General features: G+C 15.6%; 1 protein-coding gene across 1 annotated transcript in view; it reads left to right on the forward strand.

Moving 5' to 3' along the window:
- Positions 1-697: 697 nt before the first annotated feature.
- The window catches only part of DHHC7 (palmitoyltransferase, putative), a gene marked incomplete at both ends in the record, with an annotated part of 3,598 nt that continues 1,621 nt past the window's right edge, over positions 698-2,674 (forward strand). Inside the window, 6 exons of the mRNA XM_028675189.1 lie at positions 698-811; positions 1,074-1,340; positions 1,565-1,629; positions 1,739-2,153; positions 2,327-2,421; positions 2,499-2,571. Of these exons, the coding sequence (XP_028525873.1) occupies positions 698-811; positions 1,074-1,340; positions 1,565-1,629; positions 1,739-2,153; positions 2,327-2,421; positions 2,499-2,571 (1,029 nt within the window). The remainder of the gene's footprint in view (positions 812-1,073; positions 1,341-1,564; positions 1,630-1,738; positions 2,154-2,326; positions 2,422-2,498; positions 2,572-2,674) is intronic.

Here is a 2,674-nt window from a genome sequence, read left to right on the forward strand (position 1 = left end):
TTATTAAAAAAAAAAAAAAAAAAAAAAAAAAAAAAAAAAATGATTAATTATACAGAATAAATGTGTAAAAAAAATAAAAAATTATTTTTTTATTATTTATTTTCGTCTATCATTTTTTAATACTTATTTATAGCTTTTAAAAAAAATTTTTCTTTGTATTTGTTATAATGTAATAATTTTTAACATGATTTATTTTTTTTTTATTGTAACAATTAATTTTTTTTAGTTTTTTGTGTGTGTTATAATATTTTACTTTACACATTTAGTTTTTGATATAATATCATATATTTTCTTAAAAATTATTTATGTTTTAAAATATTATGATAACTTAATAGGAAAATAGCATATATATATATTTAATTTTTTATTTGTTTATTTGTTTATTTTATTGTTGATAATTAAAAAAAAATATATATATATATTATTAGGAATCCATTTGAAATTTAATTAAAAAATAAAAATAAGTGAACATTTTTTTTTTTATATTTAATAGTTAATCTTAAATAAATTAGAAATTAATTAGGTATAAAGATACTAAAACTAAAATACAGAATATACGAAGCATTGTAAAGATAACATATTATTACTAATGTTCAAAAAAAAAAAATCATTATGTGTAAATAGAATATAGTAAAAAAACAATTGCTATGTTATTTTCTTTATTTGTTCTTTTTATTTTTAAAATTATATACATAAAATGTCAAATGTAAATGAAGAAGGTAGTAAGAATAATAATTTAGTAGATAATAGTAAAATAATAATAGTTCCCAATCAAAAAGAATCTTCTGATAATAAAACTAAAAAGAAAAAGGTATGTTAGAATAACTTTTAAAAAGAAAATTTATGGAAAATTTTATTTGGAGTTATTTTTATTTCTATCAATATAATAATTATATAAATTTTATTAATATCTTTTTTAATATTCAACTTTGGTGATTTTTTCTTTTTTTTTTTTAAGTCTTTTATTTATTTTTTGTTCTATAATATTTTATTAGATAATGAATGAAAATCCATATTAGTTTAATTTATATTCTAATCAAAAAAAATTTTTTTTTTTTTTTTTTTTATTTAAGAAAAATAAGAATAAAAAAAGTGGAAATGATGAGAATAGGAAATACTCCACTGATAAAAGTATTATTAATATTACAAAAAATATAAAGGATGAAATTAAGGATAATTTAGTATTAGATACAATAAATAATATTAAAAATGAAGAAACAAATAAGGATCAAATAGAAACTTCACAAATAGTACAAAGTAATAAAAGTAAACTAGTTCGTCTTTTACCAGTAATTTTTATATTTATTTTACTATTAGGAATATATCTAATATATATAATGGTAATTCTTTATTTATAAAAAAGACACATGGAAAATAGTTATTCATATATTACTTTTTTTTGTTTTTTATTATAAATTATATATATTTTTGCAAACAATTTTATATATAAAAAAAAAATGTTAAAATTATTATAGAAAAATGAAAAATATATATTTAAAAGTGGTTTATGAGGATAATTACTTTAATAAATAAATGAAAATTAAAAATTTTTTATTTTTTATAGTATCACTGTTTGCCATTAATATATAAAGATTATAAAAAAGTTTATATAAATTATGATTTTAAAAGGTATTTTCATATATATATTTAAGATAAATTATTAAAAAAAAAAGTAATAATGAAATTGAATGTGTATAATATATTATATATATATATATATTTCTTATATTTTATTTAGGGGATTAATTGAGATAATTATTTTTCATTTTTTTTTGATAATGTATTTGATAAATTATATATTATCAATTATAATACCACCTGGATCTATACCTAATACAGAAGAGTGGGCATTCAATGATTATCAAGAAAATTATACAGATGAGATAGAATATTATTTATTAGAAAAAAAAAAATCAGGAGAAAGAAGATATTGTAAATGGTGTTGTAAATTTAAACCTGATAGAACTCATCATTGCCGTGTTTGCAAGACATGCATTTTAAAAATGGATCATCATTGTCCATGGATATACAATTGTGTTGGATGGAATAATCACAAATATTTTATGCTTTCATTAATTTATTGCTGTATTACTAGTATATTTGTTTCAATTACTATGTTCAATTCAGTTAAAGATGCTATTAAAAATGTGAAGGTAATATATGAAAATGTTTTGTATATATATATATAATGTTTATAAAAATTATGAATTTTATAATAATACATTATTTTTACAAGATATTCATATTATGTTTAAATATTTTATTTTTAAAATGAAATAAATTATTATAATAAATTTTTGAAAATTCCATTTTTTTTTTTCTGTAGACACCATTTAGTGAAATGTTCCTACTTTTATTTGGAGAAACTTTAAATTCATTTTTAGCTCTAATTATAACATGCTTTTTATTTTTTCATATATGGTTATTCAAATATATTCATTAATAAAATGATATACTTTTAATATATAACTTTATTAAAATTTTTTTTTTTTTTGAAGGCTAATGATTAACGCAATGACAACAATAGAATTTTGTGAGAAACAAACAAATTATCAAAATCAATCCTACTCAGTAACAATTTTTTTTTTAATTTTATTATAAATAATAACATAATATTTATAAAATAGTATTTTTATTAACGTTTTTTTTTTTTTTTTTTTTTTTTTTTTTTTAA

This window comes from Plasmodium gallinaceum, assembly GCF_900005855.1.
Source record: "Plasmodium gallinaceum strain 8A genome assembly, contig: PGAL8A_v1_53, whole genome shotgun sequence".
In the NCBI taxonomy this organism is placed as follows: Eukaryota; Apicomplexa; class Aconoidasida; order Haemosporida; family Plasmodiidae; genus Plasmodium; species Plasmodium gallinaceum.